At 37.1% G+C, this 25821-nt stretch overlaps 1 protein-coding gene across 1 annotated transcript in view; it reads left to right on the forward strand.

Moving 5' to 3' along the window:
- Positions 1 to 25821, forward strand: part of lrp1bb (low density lipoprotein receptor-related protein 1Bb) — a 471212-nt gene that overhangs the window by 357035 nt on the left and 88356 nt on the right. The window contains exons 45-53 of the mRNA XM_066685917.1: positions 7335 to 7527; positions 9994 to 10119; positions 12109 to 12237; positions 12456 to 12575; positions 12954 to 13067; positions 14252 to 14401; positions 16478 to 16600; positions 21473 to 21592; positions 23182 to 23310. Of these exons, the coding sequence (XP_066542014.1) occupies positions 7335 to 7527; positions 9994 to 10119; positions 12109 to 12237; positions 12456 to 12575; positions 12954 to 13067; positions 14252 to 14401; positions 16478 to 16600; positions 21473 to 21592; positions 23182 to 23310 (1204 nt within the window). The remainder of the gene's footprint in view (positions 1 to 7334; positions 7528 to 9993; positions 10120 to 12108; positions 12238 to 12455; positions 12576 to 12953; positions 13068 to 14251; positions 14402 to 16477; positions 16601 to 21472; positions 21593 to 23181; positions 23311 to 25821) is intronic.

Raw genomic sequence — 25821 nt, forward strand, 5'->3', positions numbered from 1 at the left:
CGCATGGGTTTCCTCCGGGTGCTCCTCTTTCCTCCCACAGTCCAAAAACACACGTTGGTAGGTGGATTGGCGACTCAAAAGTGTCCATAGGTGTGAGTGAATGTGTGTGTGTCTGTGTCGGGTGTATTCCTGTCTTGCGCCCAATGATTCCAGGTAGGCTCTGGACACACCGCGACCCTGAACTGGATAAGCGGTTACAGATAATGAATGAATGAATAAATAATACAGACTAATTATCTGCTCTAGAAAATAGGAGTTTTTTTCCTAAATATATGGCTCTTCCAGCTGGGACTAGAAGAAATTAGAGTATACAGATGACTTCCCTCTTGCTTCATATTTGGGTTTGTGTTGAAGCCCAGCGATGTTAGAGGAGTTTGAGAATCAAGATGATAGTGTCGTAATGACCACACAAAGGACTGCACCTACTCATTAAAATTCAGTGATGCTCTGACCCATTGAATGTGCTCAAGATCAGTTTAATTGTAGCTAATTATCCCTTTTGGAAAAGAAAAAAACAAGGAATTTTGCAGTCGTAACAGCCGGAATAGGTGCTGGAAAAAGTCCTTCCGGCTCAGGCTGTGAAAAAGCCTGCAGGCTGTGGAGTAATCCCACCCCCCCACAGCGATTTTGCTGGGCTTCAGATTTCAATTTGTGCTTGGCATGACCTCTGTAAGTTGGGTCCTCAGCCCACCTCAATTAGTTGCACATGAGTTGGCCTGGCCGGGTCATAACACTCAAGTGTCTTACCCTTCAGCCCCCCACTTCCCACCAAAAGGCCCCCTTCCAAAGCCTGCAGCTGCTAATGAAGGCTTACTTTAAGACCCCTACAGAACCAACCTGTCAGCTAGCCAATTAAAATGAGAAAAATTAAGCAAAAATGATTGTCAACACAGCTGTGGGATACTGGCACTGCAGCTGGAATTGGCGTCCTGTTGTGAGTTGAGGGCATGGGCTGGTGACACTTAAGCATGAACCTTTAGGAGCAGTGAGCATGGCTAATCTTACACAGGCTGAGAGCTGCTCAAAACACTCAATGGTAGCTTATAGACTCAAAAAGCTTCTCCATTCAGTGCTGTGTTAATACCTGAATGGATGGCTTATACTGGGCTCAGGCAGCTTCTTCATTTGGTGTATGTAGGCCATAATACAGGAATGGAGAGATTATAGTGGGCTAAAACATAATGAATGGTTCAATAGAAATGCTTTAAAATATGCTTGAAATTAAATATTTTTACATTGACTTCAATTCAACATTAAGAAAGTTTTTTTCTCCTTCTCCTATAAAGTTATTATTTTGAGATATGTGTTTTTATTTGGACAGTGACAATATAAAAATACATTTGTGTAGAGAACTCAGACAGCTTTTTCATTAGGTGTGAACAGGCTTATAATACTTAAACGGATTGGTTATAGCAAACTAAATCAGTTTTCCTAATCGTTGCTTGTTCCCCAGTGACGCCACAATTACTTGTGGCTGGGATTCAAACAGAGGCCTAACAGCTCTCACTCTCTCTGAATGGGGAGGATGGCCTTCCAGTTAGTGTTCTCCTCCAAGCATGTTGAACTGAACTATGGTATATATTTTGGTTGAGGCTTCAATAGTGATCTCTTGTTTCATGTTAAACATGGAGCATGTGTTCATCCTTCAGTCTGCCAAGGTGTCAGCTCTTCATGATTGATGAAGCTAACATATGGAAATGGCAATGACAAAAATTGTGAGAAAATTATTTAAAGTTTGATCAATTTTTTACTTTTGTATTTATATTTTCTCAGCACAGATCATAAATAAACAAATGTTTGGGCATTTTACCTGATTAGTCTACATAGAAGAAATTTATAATGGAGTATGCAAGACATAATACAGCTATGGCTATTATTTTTGGAACGTATCATTTTTAATGGTGTGGTGTTGATATTTTATGATTAGGCTGCTACATTTATATTACAGTGACATCAGGCATAAACATGAATGGTCTCGTATATTGTGACATAAAATGACAAAAAATTATATAACAAAGTAAATGAAAATAAAGGTTATTATAACTATTAAGTAGTTATTCAGTATTTGAGTCTGTAACTAAATAAATAAATCTAATCTAATAAATAAAATAATAGCTTTGAGTATTGAATGTAAATAATTGCTAAAGATGTTACTTATAATTTGGTTTCAGATATCAGCTATGTGTTTGTCACTAGGTTAATGTTTAATAATTCAAACTGTAGCATTTATCATTTATGAATCATTTGTAAACAGGATTCAGGTTTCAGTTCTCAGCTCAGGAAGGAATATCATGCTTTATTGATGAATCACTGGGCAAGAATCCTACTGCTGCATCTGCCTACATCTGTATATGATTACGAATCTTTAAAATCTGCCTGAAATAAAAGCATCTGTTGAAAGCTACAAATGTAAATCTTACATATTTATGGCCCTCTGATTAAAATTTGAATTGTTAGACAAGTTTATAAATCAAATACCTTTTTATTTCCTAATTACACTTTAAATTAAAAAGGCCAGGGCCCTAGGGCAGAGGGGTGTGTTTTTGGAGAATATTAAACTGCATGTTGTTGTAATTTCACTTATATCCACAACAAGCAAAACAAACATGAAAAATACATAATGATATTTCTGATATGCTTGGCTTTGTGAAACTTTACACATTTACAAAAAAGGGTGTGTTCCTACCTTGTGTCTAGTGACTTCATGTAGGGTACAGACCCACCTCAACCCTGATCAGAATGAAGCAGTTACAGAACCAGTGGTTTTGGATGAAAAAAATATATTGTATATTATCTATACATTGCAACCTATAAATACCACTGACAGTAATAACAACATAAAGGAAAATTAGAATCAGGATATTTTTTCACAACTGACCATTTTATGTCCAGTGATTATACAATGTCTCAAAGAAATTACACAGCATACTGTAAAGTAAATAAAAAATGAATTATATCAATTGCAGAGGTACATTATTATCACCAAAGGTACAAACAGTGTAAATGTACTTTTAAAGGTTCAACAGTAGTTTAAAGTCCAGTTTGGTTCCCTAAATGTACATAATTTTCTCTTCTCCAGAAGGAGATGTGAATATTTAGAATGTTTCATTAAACTGTGTAAAAAAAAAAAAAAAAACATAAGTCCTGGAGAGGAAATTACTATTATAATAGAAAAATGTACAATTATGTTCCCTAATTAAAGGTACTGAAATGTACCCTTGAGGGTAACATCACAGTAGGAGCAAAAGGTACCACCACAGTGACCATTTTTCTGACAGTGTAAAACAAGACAAAAACATAATCTGATATTAGTCAAAGTGAAAACTTTAAACATGGGCTTTGTCTTCCCTGTAGAATCATAAGCAGGGTGTGAGCAAACCCACACGTCTGGGTATTGTAGTTAACGGAAGACTGTATTTGACGACTCGTGTATTACATAAACAGAGATAATTGGTGTTGGAGTAGAAAGCTTGCACCCCCCAAATTGAATTTCTAGCCAATATGCTCCATCAAAAACCATCTGGCACTCTCCCCATCTTCCCTCGTCTGATCGCCAGTTGTTGTTTGCTCAAGCTGGGCTCTCTTAATCAACACCTGTCCTATTAATCCCGCCATGGTGGCAGGGCTAATGTGATCACGGCTACAAGCCGTGTTCCTGTTAATGGCCGAGGCTGTGGAGCCGCGGGACATCCTCCTGCCCCCCGGCCCGGCAACTCCCACAAGGCAGTGCGTGATGCATATCTGTGTCCGTCGCCATGACACCCGCATTAACACTCGCAGGATCTGGGCTAAACTGGCTGCTGGGGGACTCTGTACAGTATGTGTCCTCTACCCACACATTAATTTTAGCCTCCTCAAACACACTTTCCACCAGCCTTCAGTGTGGCCTTTTTTACTGGAATGATCATATACAAGCCCTAGCTTATGGTGGTGTGTGTTTTATTTCATTATTCCTGCACAAGCAGCACATTTTTTTTTAAAATATGGTGCTCATTTCAAACTGATATAATATCACAGTTGGTTCAAACCTCTTAATTTCATTGGCTGAGGAGCATTCTGTGATTATTAATAAATATACCCAATTATTATGAGTATGAAGCTGAGAAGAACAACTTGTCCTACCAGCAAGCAATCAGCAAAAACAGAACTAAAACTCTCCTCCAGTGAAATCAATGAAGCTGTTTCCACTAGCTCCTATTGGCAGAGCACTGGGTTTGACACACACCCTGTTCTACATTAAATACTGCAGTTGTGACAAACACTTATTATAATGATCTGATTATGTTTTCTCACCATCTGCTAGCTCTTTGGACTGTTTGCATGCTCGAAACCTGCCTAATGTGTTTACAAAACCTCATGTTCAGAATTTAGGTTAAAAAAAACAAAGTGGCTCAATCCGGTATGCTAGGCTTTCTCTCTCTGCTCGTGGCAATGTAGGCATCTGGAGTTTTTTCGACAATGGAGAGAACTCCACATGTTGAATAGCATGAACTGAGATAACGAAGTTGCTCTATTCCTGCTGCGTAATACTGTCCTACTTATGTTGTTTCATATCAAGTGCTCTAAAACTAAATAACCAAAGTACAGTTCTCTTGCAAATCCAGCATGAAGTCATAATATTTCTGCTGGATATATATTTATATATTTACATGAATTCACATTAATTGTTATCGCAAATGCAGAAACATGCCGACATTTAATCTGGTTACAGTTATTTATTATAGTCATGTAATTCTGCCCATGCTGGGATTTAAACACTAGCATTAGTTTTAGTTATTACTCCAAAATAATAACTAAATAAACACATTATAACTATATAAGCATAATTTATAATGTTGGAAAATATTTATATTTTTAAATAAATTTTTATTTATAAATTTATTTTTTAAATAAATATTTATAAATAAATAAAATAAAATGGTAGACAATGAGACAAGTTATGAGTTCCAGGTTAAAAATAGTCAAGATTATATATATATATATATATATATATATATATATATATATATATATATATATATATATATATATGCAGGGTCTGAGATTTTATGTAATTTATTACAGTAAATTACTGTGTGATATCAGCAATTACTGTACATTACAATGTGAAATTTACCATTGTGCAAGATAAATTATGGAATGGAGTGGAGTATAGAAAAAAAGATTGTAGTTTATTATAGTACATTAGTTCTAGCCTCTTCAACCACACTTTCCACCAACCTATGGCTTTTTCTCTGCTGCTCTTTTAAACCAAATTGTAACCTATGCCCATGTGCTGTCATTTTTATCATTTTTTACACATGCAACTCAAAGTAGAGCCCATTTACGTGGCTAGCATTTAAAGTGAATACATTCCTAAAGAAGTTTCAAAGACCTAAAGTGCCAGGGTTTTATATAAGAAACTGGCACAAACATGCAGTTTATGTGACATACACCAGAAAAGAAATTCTAAATGTATCTCTCACATATATATGCATTTGAATATAGATTTAAATATATGATGTGTCTCATTTATTGGGAACCTTTCTTTAATAATGGCAGTAGACACAGCAGATACACTGGCCTTGTACATGTGCTGAAAGAATATTTACCTACAATATAGCGCTGTTTTAACATTCTCAGGGAAAGCTCTATTCCCTATTTTTAACCCTGTATTTCCAAAGCACACCACAGTTCATAGATTCATAGAGTCTGAGGCCAGACATGAGAACTCCTGAGGGGTGAAAAAGTTGAAAAATTTTGAAATCAATCTCCTGTAGGGGGGTCAGACAGCAACATCCCTAAGAGAGAACTGTAATGATTTTAGTTTGAAAATCTGTTACGTTCTGGTGTACTCTCAGACTACAGAGAAATAAATAATGGCTTTTTAATTCATTGAGTTCAGCAATTATGTAAATTTTGCTTATCATACCAAAGTCAAAAGGTTAATGTGTATTAAATTTGACAGACATCTGCTAAACATCTTCAATAAACAGAGGCCATATGCCCTGCGTTGTGTTCTATAAATATGCCTGTACAGACTTGATGGTGTGTGGTCCTTAGGCCCCTCTGATTGCTGTTTGCACTGCTATTTGCTTTTGGTTGCATAACTTTCATAACAATTTGAATTTCCATGGAAATCAACCTGTTCTGTAACAACTGGTAAGTCTTGGTTGCAGACACTGGTCATTTACAAATATTAACCTGTTTGACCAAACATTCAGTACTAGTTTTCCCACCCACCTCATTGCAACCTTCCTTTTTTTAACATTTAACACACTTCTGTTCCACAAAAACTAAGATTAATTTGTTCAGTGTCATTAAAGAGGACATATTCTACCACTTTTCCAAAAGCTAACATGGCTCTTACTCTCAGGAAAAAAGGTAGAGGTACAACAATGATCACTAAAGGTACAAACTGTGTAAATGGTACATCAGTGATTTTAAAGTCCAGTTTTGTTTCCTAATGGAACATTAAATTCTCTTCTCCAGAAGGAGAGGTGAATTTTCTGATTTCTATGCCCTTGAAATCAGAAGTGGAGTCAAATCGGCTCATCTCATTGTCTCCCATGTTTTAGGTTTTAAAAAGAAAAAAGAAGAGACAGGGTTATTTTACAGTTTATGTGCTGATAGAAGCTCCAGATCCACAAATTAATGTGCACAGATAAAATTTGATTTTATTCTTTCAGACCCTGATTCAAATTCAACGCAATCATTAGTAATAGCTCGCTTAACTATTGAGATTATTTGTGTGATATCTAACTTAATTAATTGTACAATGTGCATTGTAGCCACATTCCAGAGGAAAGAACTAAAGCATCTAGACCTGTTAAATTCCAAGTGTCATTCTTTCACTATTTATGTGCACAGTAAGAAATTTTTAAGTATTTTTTGCAGTGTAAATGTATTCCCATGATAGTATTAACATGACATATTTCTGTGGTAGGAAATTATTTGCAGTGTTACACAATGCTACCTAATTCTGATCAGCCTACAAATTGTAAATAGTTGAACTGTGGGTTGAGCAAGTAATAATATAATTGGGGGTAGGAGGGATACTTCCTCAGATTTCTCAGCTGGAAATAAACCCACCTTCAATTTTCCAAAATAAGCACTTCATATCTACCCAGTTAATGGGAATGACATTCTGTTCATACTGATTGTATTCATTTAAATATTGACTTACACTTAAATGTGATGTGTTGTCTAGATGGAGGTGTGGCATACATAGAGTATCTTTATCCTTAACTGATCTTTGATGATTAGGAGCAATGATATGAAAGGAGATTTTGCGCTGAGTTTTCTCACATAATTACATCTGTCCCTGATTATTAATTTTTTTTATGTACTTCCAGGTTATAGTGAGATCAGGTCCAGGGACATTTTTTGGTCTGGCCATTCATGGAAATTATGTGTTCTGGTCTGACTGGGCTCGGCGGGCTGTTCTCCGGGCAAACAAGTTCACTGGTGGAGACACCAAAGTACTGCGAGCTGATATCCCCCACCAGCCCATGGGCATTATCGCAGTGGCCAAGGACACCAATAACTGTGAGTATTCACCATACACATGAGTTGACCCCATTTGACCAAAAATTAAAGCTGAATTAAAGGTATATTATGTCAGTGACATTTTGGCAATTGGCTTTTGAACATAACGTATTTTGGCTCTGCAGGTTTATGCAACGTTCAGCTGCGTACTATCCACCACTGATAGCTCTGCAGATATGCTAGGAACAGTGGGAATGATAAATTAGCAAGCACTTATTTTGCCGGGGAAGAAAATTTAAGCGGGAAAATGTAATTAATAAAAAAGTATCCTTGAGTCGTGGAAAAAGGATGCCTCTGAACTGTCGCAAATGTGAAAAGTAGGACGTTGGGAAATGGGTTTAAGAGGCTCCCAGCGGCTCATGTTTGCGAGCCCGCTGTGAGGGACTTTCACTGTTCATTTATTTCATCATAGCAAATGATTGCAGCTGACTGCCATCCACCGTTCTTGCCCAGGGAAAAAGTAACATTCATCGATGCTGGGGAGTCTAGGCTCTTAATAGACAGGTTACTGACGTGTTGCTATTTTTAAAAAAGTGTGTGTTTGCCTTGATTTGAAGGACGGCATTTTTCCATCCTGAGAGTCCTCCCCATCCCAGACTTTTTTTTTCTTTAGGATGCACTGTAATAAGATGAGAGGCAGGCTGTGGTGTTAAATACTCATTTCCATAATCATGCAGTCATTGTGCAGTGAATTATTGATGCTGTAATCATAGGTGTGTGGGGGTTTCTTAGCCCACAGAGGTTCAGCTGCCATAAGTCCTTATGATGACAGCCCTCGTTATTCCTGCGAGAGAGCAATGAAACTGAAGCATGATTTTAGCAGAAAGACAGTGAAAGAGAGACTTTTAACGTTCCCCAGGTATTTTTCTTTTCAGTTATTTTAGTATTTCCGTGGACATAATGATATTCAGAGATCGAAGTGGGTTGAAATTATTTACATTACAAGAATACCACTTAGGGATTAAAACATTTACCGGTACATAGCAATGTATGTGAAAATCAGTAATATGTGCAATTTTTTTTTTTTTAGTTAATGTCAAGTTACTGGATTATTTTACCTTAGGCTTATAAAAGTTTATGATGTTAGTTGAGTGCATTAAAAATGTAGTCCCTGTTTTAGAATATAGAACAAATATTTTCATTTTACTGCCTAGCTAAACTTGCTTATTATTCTCATGGAGCTAAATAAAATGTTGCCTGTTATACATTCAATTCCCCAAATTCATGGTTCATATGTTCTGTTAAAAATGTAAGTTAGTAACCTAAATCAAGTTTTAAGTGAGTGTGTGTGTGTGTGTGTGTGTAAAATAATTTAAAATTCTTATCTAAATTTGTGATTGTTTAAAATATGTCTGAGGTTTTGCCATTTTTCTGTGATAAAAGCTTGTTTGGACTCTGCAGTGAAATTAATCCTAAATTTAGGAGATGTTTTATATGATGCTGTTTGTTTAAATTTTAAAATGACTTCAATTTAAAATGATTCTGTCTTTCAAAATGTACATTCCTTATTCCAGCCTTTCCCAACTATCTACTATCTAACTACTTTTCCCTTCTCTACTTAGTGTGTGAGGAAAACAAATGATGAAGGATTGAGATTTAAGTTGTGATCAAACTGTTTTTTTTTCCAGCAATCCATCTAGAGTTATGTTGTTGGCAGCATGTATAATTTAAGTGTTTTTGTTCTTTCAACTTCAGCAGAAATAGTCTGTAGTCCAACTGCACAAAAACAAAAAAATCTCATATATTATTTTGGGTGAAGGATACATCTATAAAACAAAATAAAAAAAATTCTGAAAAAAAAAAAAAAGAGTCCAAGAGATCACAGCCCTCTCTCTCCCCTCCCATCACTCCCCTCCTATTACTAGACAATGTGAGAAATGTTTGATAAGAACATAATTGTCAGTTATTGATCTCTTTTAAACTTTTCAGCTGTCCGGCTACACTGCTTTGCCATCACTTTGAAAATATGCAATGTCTGACTTCCATGTGTGTGTGCTAGCCTCCACAATTTCAGATGAACTTGAGCAAGTTGTTGGAATTGACCAAGAATAAAACCGAGGATTTTATGTATGCATTTTAAATTAATAAGGTATATTTCAAGCCCCTCTTCTCAAAAAATATTAGCAATGAAAAACCTGGTCATTTTCATTTCCTTTATTATATATTCCATTCAGTTTGTTTTTTTCTGCACTGAATTACATGTAATATAGCTTTATCTCGTATTTCAGCCTAGTATCTTGTGTCATTGGCTTCAAAATATCAGCAACATATTTAATGTAAAACTAATAATAATAATAAATAAATAAAAGTAACTGTAGTGGCCTCCAGCTCTAAAAGTGTCCCTGCTGGCAGCTGAGGTGGAGTTATCTTCATTGTGTTTTCAGTAGAAATGTCACAGTGTGAGTGTGAGCAGTACTGTGCTGATAGCTGATGCGACTGGTGTGTTTTTCTGCTTGTTTATCTCAGGCGAGTTGTCCCTTTGCCGGGTGCAGAACGGTGGATGTGGTGACCTGTGTCTCCTCAGTCCAGATGGCACAGTCAACTGCAGCTGCCGTGGAGAAAGGTTCCTGCTGGATGACAACAGATGTGTTTGTAAGTCTTCTCCTCTTCCTTGTCAGTCAGTGTAGATGTGTCTACTAACATTCTAGACATTTCAGTCTCTCCACCCACGTGTTGTTTCAGTGCATCTATGCACCCAGGCCTTAAGCATTTGTTTGAAGTTAAACTCCTCAGTAATTTGATATAGTTTTATTTCCTACAGAGGAAGTGTTGCATGTCAATGTGTGCCACTTATAGTAGCATCCACTATCACATTACACTGTTATTTCCCACTGAGGAGGAATTGCATTGTTTATGAGCCTGCTACCACAACATGAATATTTGATGAAACTTCAGTTGCTGTACCTAGCAGTACCTACAGTATATAATCAGTACTGGTATCTGGTATACCTGTATTTTTTTAAATTGAGGAAAACAAGCAAACGTTTTTACATGTGTGAGTGGATTCTGCTCAAAATACCATAAAAATAATTTATATATATATGTGTGTGCGTATATTACCAGTCAAACCTTTGGGCACATCTTATTAGTCATTGGTGGATTAGGGCTATTTACCGTATATAACTGTGTACCCTACTTCTGAACAACCCAAGTTATGGTCTCAAACACATAAAGAAGTCATGGAGTTCTGTAAATTAACTCTTGATGAGGCTACAGCTGTTCACTGAATACCATTCTAGGTGACGACCTCATGAAGCTGATTGAGGGAAGAGTGTGCAAAGCTGTCATCAAAGCAAAAGGTGTCTACTTTGAAGAATCTAAAATATTAAATATATTCTGGTTTGTTTAAAACGTTTTTGTTTACTACGTAATTCCATGTGTTCCTTCATAGTCTTAAAATCTTCCATATTTATTTACAATGTAGAAAATAATTAAAAACAAAGAAAAAACATTGAATGAGAAAATGCCCAAAATTTTGACTGGTACTGTACATTCACAATATGTGGAAAATGGCCCAGAATAAAGGAAATTCTCCTTGCGTGGGTGTGTAATATATAAAATACTTTATATAATCTCTGCTGTCTCTGCCTTTTTTGAATGTGGATCTGAATGTATTGAGTTGAAAAATGTTCAAATAGAGTCCAAATAGAGTTGAAAAGCCCATCAGCATTGACCAAAAGTCCCTCTCTGTTCGTTCTCTGCTTAAAAAAGCTGTATAGCAGTAACATAGACCTAGACAAAGAAGCACGCTAGTGTGCAGCTGTGGAAATGTTTTTGTGTGGTTAGAGACAAATACATTATTACATTAACAAATCATAATCTCTTTCCACTGACTATTATACTTCTTTAGTATTAAATGCCCTTTGTAGAACCTTTGTTTAAATATAATATCATACTCAGTGTTGTGCTATTACTGAATATCAACTATGCTCCATTGTTCTATTGCTACTGCTGATGTTTGCATACACCTGCCCATCCATCCTTGTCTTACTCAGCAGATACGGTTCGATTGTTTTCAAGAGAGTAAATTATTTAATAATATGTAGCTAAATATATGCTGTAATTTGCTTTAGCTGTTTGAGTTTAGTTTGTCTTGTTTTTTTTTTTCTAATTATGCAACCTTTGTCGCATTATAAACCTGGATGACATGGTTTTAGAGCAGGTAGTGTCGCTGTCACACAACTCCAGGGTCCTGTGGTTGTGGGTACAAACCCCAACTCGAGCCACTGTCTGTGTGAGGTGTGTTCTCCTTTTGCTTGCATGGGTTTTGTCCGGGTGTTCTGGTTTCTTCCCACAGTCTAAAAACACATGTTGGTAGGTGGACTGGCTATTGAAAAATGTCCATAGGTGTGAGTGCATGATGTCTTTTGAGGGACTGGCACCCAGTCTACATCATTCCATTGTTCCTTTTATGCTAGTTTATATCTTACTGAAACTGTCATACCATCTAATATTATGGAAAACATTGTGCTACTGAATATAGACATTATGGCCCTGCACTATTACTTCATCCAAGACTGAGTTGAAAGGAACATGAAAAAGAACGTTAAGTTGATAATGTTTTCTCCTCTGTTTCCATAGCTGAGAATTCCTCCTGCAGCGTGCACACTGAGTTTGAATGTGGAAATGGGGAGTGTATCGACTACCAACTGACCTGCGATGGGATCGCTCACTGCAAAGACAAGTCGGATGAGAAAATGCAATACTGTGGTAAATGAGGGATCTAGGCCCTTTGGCATTTATGTTTCTTCCATATTGTGAAGGGAGTTGTCCCCAGAGCACTGCCTTAATAAAATGAGCCTGAGATTTCAAAGGGAAGTAAATGAGCAAGAGCAAATAACGGCCGGTTTCTGAAGGCTGTGCTTCTTTCATGCTTGTGAAAAGAAAAAAAAAATAACTCCTCTGTCTACTGCTTATCATTTTGCTAGACAACAGGAGCTGCAGAAGAGGCTATAGACCTTGTTATAACCGGCGCTGTGTGGCCAATAATCGATTTTGTGATGGAATCGATGACTGCGGAGACAACTCGGACGAATCTTATTGTAACAGTGAGTATGCGGTTCACTGTGGCTGTCAGATCTGCTCACAAATTCATATTGATTCACTTATTATATTCATTCATCTTACGAAACCACTTATTTGTTCTGTAATTGAACTGAATATTGTATAAATTTTGCTTTTTTGTATTTATTTATCTCACTTTGAAGCCTGTTTATATTAGGCCTACAGAACAAGGCCTGCTCTAGTTTCTAAGGTGCCTATGAGCCTAATAGAAAAGAGCAGGTTGTCAGAAATGAATTTCTTTGCTTATCAAAGCAATAGCCACCACGAATCCTGCACTATAATCACAGGTCCTGGTGTATTAGTTCCCTCTCCCTCTGGAAATAATGCGCCCTCTCAGTGTAAATGAAGTATTTCTATTCCAGATGTCACATGTGCTGCCTCTGAGTCATCATGCCAAGATGGAACTTGCATACCAATATCCTCCTGGTGCAACCAGGTCATCGACTGTGCCGATGCCTCTGATGAAAAGAACTGCAGTAAGAAAAGACTGCTCACAGCTCTGCACACTTTTTCGCATAATTCCACATTTTTTATTGTTTGTATGTTTGTTCTGGGTTTTTTTCTTGTTTGTTTATTTGTTTGGTTTTTTCACTTAAAAAACAGTGTGCTGATCATTAATTCTGTTTTTTTTGTTAGTTTTTTATGTATGCCTAGAATAATTTTATCACATACATATTTATAAAATGTAGAACATGTGAATAAATCCAACTAGATTAGCATTCCACATTTTTAAATAATGGTTAAATCTAAACATCCAGGAACTATCTGCTGAATTGTGTTCATGGTCATATTTATACACTTTTATATCCATATTCCAGGCAGCCAGAGCACTTTACATTTTTAAGAATGCTAAGTAGTTGGACGTATTCTGATATTAACAGTTTGTTTTCTCTATTACCATTATTAGTGAGTCATAATTAAAGGAAATAACAAATAATTTACACCTTTTTTACTGTCCAAAGAAAAAACATGAATCTCCATCTCGGTAGATATTTAGTTTACCACATCATTTGAACACAACAGCTGTCCTTCACACTGTGTGACAATGGCAAGATGAATGGACCAATGGCTCCAAAACAAACTTGGAATATAATCTTTTAAAAAGAAATTCCCCCCCAGCTACCTACAGCAGTAGGTGAATGTAATAGCACACATCCTATACACTTACGTGTATAATAATGGAGTCCCTGACTGGCCAGAAATGGAACAGCTACGCTTATGTGACTGGGGTGGTGGTGTTATCCATTATGCTGCCTCTTTGAATTAGCTCAAATAAATGGAAATGCCCAACACTAGTAATGCCCTGGTATCTACAGTGCAATCCATTTGGATTAACTCAGAGATTGGGATTTTGCAGCACTAGTGAGTAAGCTTAAAACATGCGGCTTATTTGCTGATTGTCAGAAATAATTCTATTATCGGGCTGATATCACAAATGTTCCGTTTTTTTTGTTTTTTTTTTGTGGTTATTGATATCTTGTGCACCACTTATTATTACACACAAGACATTAATTATTTCTGCATAACAACACTGTTATTTAGGTCTAACAGCCACAAAATGAAACTGAATGCCATGTGTATCCAGAGGCTGCCAATGACCATGTTCTGCATTCAGGAGCTGTGTGTAAAAATGATTTACGTAATGGTTTGGTTGTCTTAGGTAACACAGATTGCTCAGAGTTTTACAGAATGGGAGTCGCAGAGAAGGGTTTCATCAGCTGCAACTCAACGTCTCTGTGTGTTCATCCGTCCTGGGTCTGCGATGGAGCCAATGACTGTGGGGATTATGCGGATGAGATGAACTGTCAGGGTAATTCTCTCCTCTCTGTGTTTTGCAGCTTGGGGAAGTCAAGTTCTATTAAAACCAAATTAATTTTGTCAAAACACTGTTTATGAAGAGTGTAATGAAGCAGAGACAAGCCCCTGTCTTTCTTGCCACGCTTCAGCAGTCGCCAAGGTGCTTAAAGGGGTGAATAATGTCTGGTAATTGTCAGCGCTCTCCGAAGGCAGGAGAATTTGAAGCGTTCTGATAGTCAGGCTTTTCTTGGAAAAGGACTCAGACACAGGTGGCTTGACAATGAGTTCAGCCAAGTTCACTGTTGTGTGTCAATGACTCTGTGAGGAACAAGTATCAGATGCTGTTGGGATACTGTTAAAAATAGAGCTCCCAACAAGGGATATTTGGAGTGGTGCATTAAAAGAATCACTAAAGAATAATATTTCTAAAAATATGCATTCAGTGGGAGATTTTTTAAAGGATCTGCATATAATGTTGGTTTAAGGGTTTTGGAAGTTTTCTGTAGCTGATCAGGTATCGCCCTACCTAGAACCATTGAGCAAATAGCAACAACACATGCAGTAAACAGTGTGCCAGTCCATTACAGGGCATCACACACAATCACAGAGACACTAACACACTCACATGAGTGTGCAGTTTTACACAGCGAATCTACCTACCATCATGTGATATTGGACTGTGTCAGGAATCTGGAAAATGTGGACGAGACCCACACAGACACTGAGAGAACACACCAACAGGATTGCACCCAGACTCCAGGACCCTGGAGCTGTGTGACAGCAAATTTGGCAACAGTGCAACCAGAACAACAAGTAAAATTATGGTTCTTCAAGAGTTCTTTACTAAAGGAAATGGTTCTTTATAGAACCAGGAGCACTCAAAGAGCACTGTGCCTGTTTAAATGTATAGATGTATATAGTTTTATATAGCACTAAAGGGTTCTATATGGCACCGAAAAGGGTTTGTCTGTTGTTACAATGTCAAGTTACTGTAGAAGAACACTTTTTGGTGCCATATAGAACCATTTTCTGAAAGGTGCTCTATAGAGCCATCTATATCACATTCACAAAGCAAAGAACCCTTTATTCATGCAAAATGTTCAGGGCTCAATGTAGATCCATTTTCTTTACTAAAGAACCCTTATAGAATCATCATTTTAAGTGTGTTGCAAAAAAACTAATGTTTTGTTAAGAATAAAATATAATTATGAGTTATAACAAGGCAAAATAAAAAATAACATGTAAAATGTCATGCCCTGTGATGGACTAAAGCCTGCCTTGTGCCCAAAGATTTCAGAACTCTGGACCCAGCATGACCCTGAGGATGAAGTGGTTACTTTATAAGATTAATAATGAATACTAAAAAATAATCCTTTAGTGACCTTTATAGAACAAAATAACTCTTTCTGCCACCTATATTATTAAGAGTGAGCTTTCTAATTTTTCAAATTTATTATTTTTTTTTGGGGGGGCGGGGAATTTGACCTTGTTCTCCTAAAAATGACAACAGTCTTTTTGGTATGTGTAAATGGTGACATTGTGCAGAGTCCTTTCTATTGTGGAAAAGTGTTTCAGTGCTTCAGTGAGAAGCTAAGTCTGCTTTCAAACATAGCTCAGGTAGCCATAATCCAGTCTGAACTGGTTTTAAAGCGTATGTGTGAAAAGGTAACATACCTTCTGTCCTTAAAATATGACAGTGGTTACATACTATGCATAAATCAGAGGACAAACAAAATATAGCATATTTATAACTGTTTTGTCTGCAAGATGTAACTAGTTTGACATAACAATGAAATCATGTTACTGACAGCCAAGCAAACAAGCATCTAAACAAGTCATTATTATGAGTGCAGCTTGTCTTTAATGCAGAGAGGAACAAAGTTGAGCTGCGTAGGTCCAGGCAGGATTGTTTAGTAGTACGCTTCCTGTTGGTTTTCATTTATTTGGCTGCAAATGGAAAACAGCTGGTGTATCATTAAGTTCCTGCAATGAGACATCTACCAAGGGAGAGATAATGACCAGAACAACCATTGAACAGATCTCCCACATGGCGACGTGAACTGTTTCACTGTGTATTTGGCTACTGCAGTGTCCCATGGGCACAGGTGTGAGGAGGGCCACTTTGCCTGCCCCAGTGGGAACTGCATCTCCAGCGTGTGGCTCTGTGATGGACAGAAGGACTGCGAAGATGGCGCGGATGAGTTCCAGTGTGGTAAGCATGGTGTCTTTAAACCTGCTATTATTTTGCTCCAATAAAATGCTCTCACTTTGAGTTCTCATATGGAGGAGGACAGATTGGGGACCAACTCTCCAGTCAGCTTTGATTCCAAATCCCAGCTCACTTGTTAAACTCATATCTAGAGTTAGCTGCTGTCTGAGGTTGTATATAAATGAGATATGTAACATCTACTGTACTGCTGCTCAAATGCTTGGAATCAACATTACAAATAAGAACAAAAACATTCTTTTTTCTATATCTACTTCCAGTTATTTTATTTTCAGAACCATCAGAAAACAAATATTTAACATAAATTACACAGAAACATGAACAAATTTGTATTCCTTTTCAGTGTTTAGTTTTTTTAGTTCATTTCAGTGGAGTTTAAGTACTGAAAAGCATTAAGAATTATGCACTTGAAGCTGGCAATTTTGGTGGTCTACAAGTGTTAAGTGTCCCATTATCTTCTTTAAACATCTGTTCTGGAATTTTCCCTAGATTTCTTTCCCTAGACTTTCCTCTTCCATTTGCAGCTGAGTTATCTTATATCTTAAATATATCCCCTACAAATATTAAATTTAAAAAAATGTAAACAGTTTTTATAGTTGTTTGGTCAAAAATGTAATAAATCAAGGATGCTCTGACACTCCTCAATGCTTTTTTATTTTTTACCCCAATATTCTTCTCAATCATTAGTCTTCTCAGTTCCACCCTGAATGTTAGTACTACCTGAGTGAAGTCTACCACATGCTTACTCCAAGATATTTGAAGCCAGCCACAGCCTTTTGAAAGGCCACTAAAGCACAGTCACTAGACAGCTCAACTGGCTTGGAGGAGAACACTGACTATACAGAACTGCCATGTCAGGCGCTAGAAGGCTGGCACATAACTTGTGATGGGAGAGGCCACCTTACATGTTCAGTAAGAGTGAGGCTTGGGTGGCTAAAACATCAGTTAAACGTGTGATCTCCCTAAACAGAGCCAACGCTGAGACCACTGAACATCTCAGGATCCCCAGATTTTGACCAATACTGTAGAACATACACTAAGCAATGATTCCAAACATTTGTATATATATATATATATATATATATATATATATTTACAAATTTACAAATGTTTATAAAACAAAGAGCTAAATGAGTAGAGCATTATTCTCTGCATAATGAACAGCCATCTAGACTAAGAAAACTAATACAGCACCATGTTTCATTCTTCATATACCTTTTATTATTATTCAGATGAAACACAATATTAAGTTCTAAGCAATCTTATTCTTGACCTGGATGTGTGTGCATTTATCCAGCTGCTGTGATAGAAAACACAGTACAAATTTAAAAACCTCCAATTTTAATGTATTCCAACTTTCTCAGTGTACTTGTACAGTTGTATGAGACAGTTTGATTGCCTCAGTCAAACATATGATATACCATTGTTTTACTCTCTCTCTCTTTTTTTATAAAAAGTAAAAATCACTACACATTCTCTACAAAATTATCTTATTTGCTGAAGTCAACCTAGTGGTAAAATAATAGTAATAAACATAAAAGGAATGTGGTAAATTTGAACTGTAATTTTCTCCCAATAAAAATATGTCAGTGTCCTGTTGAGAACATGTTGGCTTTTCAGTCAGAAGGCCAAGTTTGTGTGTACTTCTGTACTCCTGTTCCAGACACCCTAAGGCAGATTTTAATGAGTTCAATGCAACATCTTCGAAGCCATAACTGAAAGTTTTCTTCAGTCTTTGCTCCACTCTTGGGCAAATAACTTACAAACCGATTTCTTTTTTTTCTTTTTTTTGGTACTCCTGTCATGATCACCGTGCGCCTCCTCATGGATCGAGATGGTGGCTAATACAAGTGTAATAAGGTTAGATGGAGGAATTTAAGACGTATTGGTCAATAGCTCATTCAGGCTGTTTGCTGCTCCTAGGACAATCATCGATGACTGATGGAACAGAGCGCCTGGCCTAATTTGTGAATAGATTTTCTATGCCCTATATGCTGACACTTTTGCACACATCACAGTGACAAAGTAGGCAATTGCTTCAAGGCAATGTAGCATTGAGGATATAACAGGGCTCTTACATTTCTTAGAAATGTCCTTTTGTGTGTGTGTGTGTGTGTGTGTGTGTGTGTGTGTGTGTGTGTGTGTGTGTGTGTGTGCACGCATGTCCTAAAATCCTTTCTAGACCCCTCAGAGAAACAGAGGGAGAGGTTACTGTCTTAATCAGGGTGAGCTGTGGTGCAGAACCCGTGGTTAAGTGCTCTGCTCCAGGGCAGAACTGTGGCAGGCAGAATTAGAATTTTGACACCAGTAATCCCCTGATTGCCGGCTCACAGCAGGCGCACTCTGGAGCCAGTCTCAAACACACCACCACATCTCTGACCACCACCTTAACACCACTTCAGTACTCCTTACACTATATTCTCAAGATTATGATAGATAATATGAGAAGCGCTTTATAAATACCATATATAATTATTAGTATTATTAATATTTAAATTTACTTTAGAACTGTGCCTAAAGTCTCCTCGGGTTTAGTTAATTGCCAATGCCACCTACTCGCTAGGTGCCCACAAAATCACATAATGATCCTGAGCTGGGAGCATTAAATTCAGAGATTTCTCTGAATTTTATTTATTTGTTTTTTATTTTATTTTATTTTATTATTTTTTTATTTTTTTATTTATTTATTTATTTATTTATTTATTTATGAGGCTAACAAGGCATCAGCTCAATGTGCTTGAAGGAGAACACTAACAGCTGGCATGCCTCTTGTAGAGCATATCATGTATTTAAATTTTGCATTAATTATTTTTCAGAATAAATATTTGTTATAATTAAAAAATAAATCAGTCAGATGGTTTGTTGCCTTTCAGTAAACCAAATTATCTATGCTGCTTGTATATACAAGCACATTAGATTTCTATGTATGTCTTTAAATGGTGCATTGAACATGTAATTAATAGCAAAGCTGCAATCTGCTTAGAACCTACTTGATGTGCAAACAAATATGCACTGTTCTGCAAAATATTTTATACATTGTTTTGGATTTTGGAATTGATTATATAACATTTCCATTTGAAAACCTATCCCACCAGCTCTTGTGGATATAGACTGTGATATTAAAGCAGACAGTAGAGACATTGCTGGAGAAACTAGTTAGAATATTTAACCTTTATTAATACTAACAGATAGTGGACATCTGTTATCTATGGAGCAGGAATACAGCAATATCCTCATTTCAGTTCATGATTTTAAATGTTTGGAGGCAACTTAGTTGTCTATACTGCTTCTCCACCCTGAGCGGAGAGAGCAAGAGAGTGAGATAGAGAGAAAGCCTACCGTTCCAGACTGAGACCCTTGGTGCTTTTTTATTGCTCATTTACAGACACTGGGGCTTCATAAACCCCTAAGAATCTGTTTCCGGGACACAAACAGACCGGAGAGCAGCAAATAGTCTTATTTGGAGGATTATAAGAAGTTCCATGTATCAAGGTATTGAGAGACAGGGAGTAGAAGAAAGCCAGCATCAAAACAAAACAGTGGGAAGCTCTGCCTAAAATCTGTTCTGAGTGGGAGTTGGGCCCAACTCCAGAATGGCACAGATTTGAGAAACAGAAGAGGTTTTGAAAAATAAAAATATACCACGATACTGTGATTCATTAGAAAACACATCACATATGGAACAAAAATCCTTCAAACTTTAATAACTGAAATCACTTCAGTTCTCCTACTATACACATTTTAATACCATAGATGAATCCTGTATTCCGAGATCATATTTTGTCGCACTGCTACTAGAGTAGTCCTATTCTAAACTTCTGCAGCTTTGCACTCATGGCCCATTAACCTCAACTGAAGGTCTCTTGGGGGACGCAAAAAATGACTAATACCTCCATCTTCCAAATGACTGTCTGGTTTGACAGACAGTATTCTATTATAGTGAGGCAAAAAATTACACTGAGATCAACAGACCTGAGACTTTAAGCCACATTAATATCAGGGTTGATATCCTCATGACCCATGCGCTACAGGAAAGGTACTGTGTTCTCGCAGAGGCATAATAGTAGAAATTGGATAGGTAACTTTACAGTGGGGGAGAAGGAAAGAAAAGATGTGATCTTTGCTCGCTATCAGCACTTCAAAGGAAGATGGGAAATCTAAAGATTTGGTGCGAGTGCATCAGACAGTCGGAGAGAGGTGGTTGGGAATTTGAGACTGATCTCCCCTGCTGTGGCCCATAATTCCGTTCTTCATGCTGAGATCTTAGGAGGGGGGCTTCTCTGCCTCTATTGGCATATTTTGGGAGCTCAATTCGTGATGGAATGGGCTACGAAGGCACGCTTCCATGGAGGTTGTGTGAATGAATGCAATACCCGAACAAGTCTATATTCATCAGTCCTTTTGGGGCTTTAATGCTTTTCTGCATTGCTTTCCTCTCGCTTACAAAATGTTCAGATTAACTTGCACAGAGAGAATCTTTTAATCAGCCCACGCCGGCGTGTCTTCTGTCTGCTGGTGGTATCAGAATGGCGCTGACAATATGGGGCTACTCTGTATTCAGTATTAAGGCTTACATGCAGACAGTGTTTGTATGTTTTCATTATGAGCACAATTCATAATGTTAGGGACTTTGAAGAAAAACACTCTCAGAATGCCTTTGGAAGTACAATGCTTCCAAAGGCATTTGTGAATCCAAAAGCTTCCATGAAAAGACGAAAGTGAACTGAGCATGCACCATTGATAAACACAGCCTTGGGAAAGAAAGCCTCAGTAAAAGCACTGGGCAGGGTTAGCCACGTGTGTTATCTCTGCTAGAGGTATCATTACCCACCACTTCTGAACTTCTGTCTTTGATAGATTCCTCCTGTTTGTGGAACCAATTTGCCTGCTCCAAGAACAAGTGTATAGCAAAGCAATGGCTGTGTGATGGCGAGGACGACTGCGGAGACGGAGTAGACGAGAGCCAGGAGCTTTGTGGTGAGTATATATGATGCATCCCTACATCCAGATCAATGCTTTTAAAGCTCAGACACTTGAGAAATTTCAGTTCCATTAAAAGTCATGTCCATTTCCCCATCGTGATTAATATTAATGCATGAGGTAAAAACTTATCTTAATTGGAAATTGGAGTGTAATGAAATCACAGAGATGCCCCGTGGACATCTGGAGTAACTTGCTCTTCAAAAGCTTGAACTTCACAAGACAAGCTCTACCAACTGTAAAAAGTACCATAATATTCATATTACTGTATAATGTGAAAAAGCAAATACACATTATTTGGGTACAGTGTTTTGGTTTGGTCATTTTTGTTGCATTCCCCAGTGTTCCCAAACAGCCAGGGTTTCTTAGGTGATCATAAACATTAGGAAACTGTTGAGTTTTGAGCTGAAAGGTGAGCAGTGGAAGGATGAGTGAAGATGGAGGCGAAGTTATAGTGTGTGTGTGTGTGTGTGTGTGTGTGTGTGTATATACTAGTATTACACATATATTAACATACACACAGGTATGTTATATATTGACCACTTTTTAGACATTTAGTGTTTTCTTTTCTTGGAAATAATAATCTACATATCATCGCTGTCAAAAAAAAATAGATGAATAAGACATGTATCTTCAAAGAGTAACTTCATAATAATTGTAAAAATCCACAAAAATCAAGATATGTGCTTTTAGCAGAGATGACATTTTAGGGGTTTAAATGATGAGCAGATGGGAATTAAATTTGGAAAATTTTAATAGGGTTACTTTACAAGACAATCCACTTGCATAAAGAAGGGAAAAGTCAAAGGGTTATAAATAAAATTAATTTATTTTTTTTCCATCATATGCAGTCATATATTAAATCTGGTTAAATGCTGAAGAGAACTAATCATAGTACATCAAACAACCTAGTACACCACTGTTAAATCAACAGCAGTGTGAGTTTTCATCGTTAAAGGGGAAGGATTATATTAAGCTCTGTTCTTGTTTAGTATCTGAAAAAAGAAAATCCACAATTTCTCTGTGAGAAAACAGCTCAACGCTGTGGGTCTGAAAGAATGTGTGACTGAAAAATCCCTTAAAGAAAAAGTAAAAAAAAGATTAAATCAAAACAAGTATCTGCATTCTGAGCGATGCAATGGTCAGAGTTCAGACCTCAACCTCACTGAATGTGTTTGGATTACTCGGATCATAAGAAACAGAAAACGCAGCCTGCTTCTCTAAAATAACCTGTAGCACTGAAGCTTGGAGGAACATTCATGTGTATTTCTTTGAAGTCAGCTTTGTTCCTGACAGTGTAGTTAATAGAGTTAACTGACTGGAAACTACATAAAGAAGGGGTAGTCTTTGTACTTTGCACAGAACTGTATTTGTTCTGAGAATGAAAAAAAACAACAATACAACCGATAAAATAAATTTGAAAATAATATCCAGAGCATGTGTATAAATCTCAATGGATGAATTGCAGGCGTTAATACACCAGCCTAATCACTGCTTATATAAGCCTTTCTGGTGCATTAAAGTGGTATGAGCAGATGGTGATAGCTGTTAGTGTTGCATTACTAACAGCAGTGCTGTTTTCTCAGGCTCTGTGACCTGTGGCCCAGGGTTGTTCAGTTGCCCAGGCTCTTATGCCTGTGTGCCCAGGCGCTGGCTGTGTGACGGAGAGAGAGACTGTCCAGACGGCAGCGATGAACTGGCAGCTGCTGGATGTGGTAAAGACTCTCATTCATTCAGTGTCCACTGCATGTCAATGTGATGTTAATGGAACTCTCCTCCTGCGCCGTCTCCAAGGCTACCTTCACATTGCCAGCTTTACTGTCTATTCCCTTTCTTCCTTTATAGCTCACAGCTGTGTTTGTGTCACATCTCTGTCTTTAGAGGATACACACCTGTGCCTTGAAATGTCCTTCATGAGCACATCCTCATCAGTACTGTTATGATTCACATTCATCTGTAGAACAGATCATCAGCTCTCAGACGTTCATGAGTAAAACACTCTGATACTTTAATATATATATATATATATATATAGACAGAGAAATGGATAGGTGAATGGATGGATAGAGAGAAAGAGGGAAATGTATAAACAGGTGGTAAAGTGAGAGAGAGAGTGAGATGGATAGAGGAATCGATGAACAGAGAAAAAGAGAGAAATTGAGAAATAGGAGAATAACAAGAGACATAGGTTGGTGAATGATGTACAGAGAAAAATACAGGGAGAGGAAGAGAGAGACAAATGAATAGATAGAGAAATGGATAGGTAAATGGATTGTAGAGAGGGATAGATAGATGGCTGATTAGAGAGAGAGAAATGGGTAGATGAATGTATATATTTCATAGACAAAGATAGAGGTAAGGAGAGAAATGGATAGATAGACGGATAGTTGAATAGACAGAACAAGGTGACATTCAGTGGTTTCAGAGCAGCTCGTATCATTTCATGTTTTTCTTTGGCCCTTGTGCAAGCTGTGCATTCATAGTTAAATGCCAGTATTGAGAGACTCTTGCATTTACACAGCCATAGATGTAGTTTTCCAAAGAGGACCCCGGTCAGTGTCCTCAGTGCTTAACCCAAACATGCACCCTTCCACAGCTGTGACATCAGGTCTGGGTAAAATGAACACAAAGAAATCTAATTTGTGGTAGAGGTGAAAGAATCGGCTTTTAGGCCATAGCAGGAGGAAATGTTTATTCAGGTATGGAGGGAGTAAAAAGAATGAGCTGTAACAAATCTACCCTGAAATAGCACACTCTCAGTGAGTGATGTGATGTTGTTAACTGTCTGCTTCTTCTGAGGGTAGATAAGTGTTTGAACCATATTAGATATTCATTGATGTTTTTAAATAGCATATGACTTTGTAATTATTAAAGACAGAATAATGGAGCTAAATCATTGACAAAAGTTTTAATTATATTTGTTTGGATATTGTATTGCCTTCTCAGGAAAAGTAATCTTTCACAAAGAGATTGAATACAACACACTTCGCCGTGTCCCTTAGTGTCCAACACATTGGTTCTAGTTTAGATGAGCTCTGTTCACTGTTAGTCTTTTACTGGACGCTCAGACAGAAATGTGTTGAAAGAAAATGTGGAGGTGTTTGTGACACACACCTTTCACTTTCTGACTGAAACTCAGGTCCTCTGTTCGTAACCCACATCAACACTGATACAAATTACTGCCTTTCTGACAAGCTCACCACAGCTTTTCTCTTTAACTTTACACAAAAACAGGAAAGATCTTCAAACTATTAAAGCCACAACACCAGAGAGTGAGTGGTTTGATCAATATTTTAAAGAGATTGTGAATCTCCATTGCAAACAGCACTGTTTTTCAATCAGACCGTTATAGAAATTTAACATTTATACATAAACGCCCTGTTACTTTATCAAGTATATATTATCCTGCTTAATTAAATGTAAAGGTGCTTGCTTTTAATGACATGCCATCATTGAAATTTAATCTTTTTCAGCTCCTGCCTCTTTTTTAAAGGGATTCAGTGACATTCAGCAGTGTCTTTGGTTTTGTAGTTTGTTATGAACAGACAGGCTTTCCATGATCCTACACTGTCCTGAACAGCATGTTTATAAGTAAAACAGCTTTTCCCAGAACTTTAGCATGTTTTTAAAAAAGACACTGTACAGAATTACATTCATTTAGAGGAGTATACAGTAAGATCATGAATATATTTTATTTAAATGGTGGTATTTTTAACTAAACACAAATACCTTTATATAATTCCTTTATTCCTTCATTATCTGTAATCGCTTATCCAGTTTAGGTTTACAGTGGGTCCGGAACCTACTGGCAAACTATAATAATATGGTACAGGGCATAGCGAGGGACCTATCATTTATGTAGAAATACTTACATTTTTGTAAACGTCTGATTATAAAACAGTGCTGTGTGTGATGGAGGTCTAATCGCCTCATCTAAATTTAGTGAGACAAAACAAAAAACTCAAATATACATGGCTTTATAATTCAGAGATTTGCCCTGTTTTGCTGTAAAGTTAAACAGAGATGCTCTGAAGATAAATTGGCCAGAAGGCAGTTCAGTCAATTTTTGTCCAGCTAAACACCCCTATCCACCTTTCTGTGGAAGTTAACGTTTTTGAGAACGTTAACTGGGTCTATATTTTTTTTTTTATCTAAATTTTCTAATGTGAATTTTTCAAATCTATATATTATACCACATTAAAATTTCTAGTTTATCAAATGCCAAA

The sequence above is a fragment of the Hoplias malabaricus genome, chromosome 12 (genome assembly GCF_029633855.1).
Source record: "Hoplias malabaricus isolate fHopMal1 chromosome 12, fHopMal1.hap1, whole genome shotgun sequence".
Lineage (NCBI taxonomy): Eukaryota > Metazoa > Chordata > Actinopteri > Characiformes > Erythrinidae > Hoplias > Hoplias malabaricus.